Source organism: Gekko japonicus, unplaced genomic scaffold (assembly GCF_001447785.1).
Source record: "Gekko japonicus isolate JY-2015 unplaced genomic scaffold, Gekko_japonicus_V1.1 scaffold8052, whole genome shotgun sequence".
Taxonomy (NCBI): Eukaryota; Metazoa; Chordata; class Lepidosauria; order Squamata; family Gekkonidae; genus Gekko; species Gekko japonicus.
Genome location: NW_015164446.1, coordinates 5,846 through 7,967, shown reverse-complemented (window position 1 = coordinate 7,967; position 2,122 = coordinate 5,846). Strand labels below are relative to the sequence as shown.

Sequence of the window (2,122 nt, the reverse complement as noted above, 5' to 3'; positions counted from 1 at the left end):
CCAGCACCAAGAAGACAGAGCATCCCTTGCCCCAGAGCCCCTATCTAAACCTTGTGGCTAATAGCCACTGATGGACCTCTGCTCCATATGCCTATCTAATCCCCTTTTGAAGCCATCCATGCTTGTAGCCGCCACCACCTCCTTTGGCAGTGAATTCCATGTGTTCATCACTCTTTGGGTGAAGAAGGACTTCCTTTGTTCAGAGAGGGGCCGTGGCTCAGTGGTAAAACATCTGCTTGGCATGCAGAAGGTCCCAGGTTCAATCCCTGGCACCTCCCGTTGGAAGAACCAGGCAGGAGGAGGTGATGTGAAAGACGCCTCAGCCTGAGACCTTAGAGAGCCACTGCCAGTCTGAGTAGACAGTCGTGACCTTGAGAGACCAAAGGTCTGATCCGATAGAAGGCAGCTCCCTGTGTTCATTTATCCATAGCCTATACAGTGAAATGCGGTTCTCCTCATTGGTCCTTAGACAGTTGGGCTTCTGAATTCAGTCCGACCTCCAAATATAAAACTCGGCTCCCGCTGTGGTTTTGCAATCCCTCGCACTCTGTGGCAAACGCTGCCGGCTTGCGTAAATTCACTGCACCTTTATTTTAAACAGGGATTCCTTTTTCTTTTTTAAAAAAAATTGCAATTTTTATTGAAAAAATCGTTGAATTAACAGTAAACACTATTATAATAACAGGCTAAGATACACTTGAAGAGGGTAATCTAAACTTACCCCCGAACTAGAAAATGATATAAAACAATTTAACATTAAGCATAACTTTGTTATCCAAAACTCAGTAAGATACAAAAATTTAGTACGACTGGCAATTGATGATAAATTAAACTAAGATTACATTACCATATCACTAAACAAGGCATATGAGGAATGAGAGGTGAGGGTAATATTCTGTAGATAAAGAATGACAAGAAAGAATAAAAATTAACCAAAGCATATGTATAGCGTGATTGATAAAGAGTTTATATAAATAATATGCAAGCAGTTGAAATAGACAAAAAGGCACACCATTTTAATTAAATCCATTTGATGTAGTTCTTCCATTGGGGAGATTCTTTTTAACCAACTTTAAAAACAAATGGAAATTGGTCCGAAGGGCTCTACAGCAGGTGCTCTTTGTTTCCTCGGAGCCCATTTTAGAGGAAGGGGAATACAGTTACGCAGAGCCAAGGGCCCAGGTTTTTACATCAGTGGTGCTGGTTTACATTTCCTCTTGACTGGTGGGGTCCAGTGTGCTGCCAACGGCGAGAGCTTGCAAATGGGGTCTTTCCCCGACCCGCTGCAGCTCCTCGGACCCTCCTCCAAAACACTCCTGTGGATCGTGGAGGGGACGGGATCGGGCTGTGCAGGGGACTCAAGGAAAATCACCTACGACCCCCATGAGGCTACTGTATCAGATGCGTGGTCCGTCAAGGTCAGTGTTGGCGGCTCAGACGGGCAAGTGCTGTCCAGGGTCTCAGGCCGAGGTCTTTACCATCACCCCCTCCCTGGTCCTTTTAACTGGACATGGCGGGGATTGAACCTGGGACCTTCCGCACGCCAAGCAGAGGCTCAGCCACTGAGACACAGCCCCTCCCTTACGGCGATGGGGCTATTGGTAGAAATCCACCCCCTTGTGTGGTGAGCACTTGCTTCATTTGGGGGATAGCTTTAGTGATTTCTCCTGATTGTCTCCTTCCTGTGCACACGCCCCATGAACCCTATTTTGTGCTCTTCACAGGGGTTCCCCCAGACCCCGGGAGCCCCTTCTGGGGGGGGAATTGGGGGCACCTACTTGCTGCATTTACCGTGGATTGTGCCTGATCCTTGTGACGCTTTAAGTTTCCTCTCTTAAATGTTCCAGGATGCCCTCGCGCTCGTCCGGCTAGACGATCTCTTCCTAGAATCCTTTGAAGTAACTGACGGTGAGTATTCCACAGTTCTACTGAGGAGCATACAATTTTTTTAAAAACAAGTGTTGGAAGGAAAAGACCATCTTTTCCCTTTCCTGTGGTATAACACAGATCTCCTGAAACAAAAGCACTTCAACCGGAGTGTCTCCTTAAGTTGCTTACTGACAGCCCCACTTTACAGATTTCGGTGAAAATTTAGAAGGACGTTGGGTTGGATCCAACCAGC

The 2,122-nt window shown here is 46.7% G+C and overlaps 1 protein-coding gene across 1 annotated transcript in view; it reads left to right on the top strand.

Annotated features, from left to right (window-relative positions):
* PNO1 (partner of NOB1 homolog) overlaps positions 1–2,122 on the top strand; it is a gene marked incomplete at its 5' end in the record, with an annotated part of 10,476 nt that overhangs the window by 3,105 nt on the left and 5,249 nt on the right. The window contains one exon of the mRNA XM_015408918.1: positions 1,848–1,908. Within this exon, the coding sequence (XP_015264404.1) occupies positions 1,848–1,908 (61 nt within the window). The remainder of the gene's footprint in view (positions 1–1,847; positions 1,909–2,122) is intronic.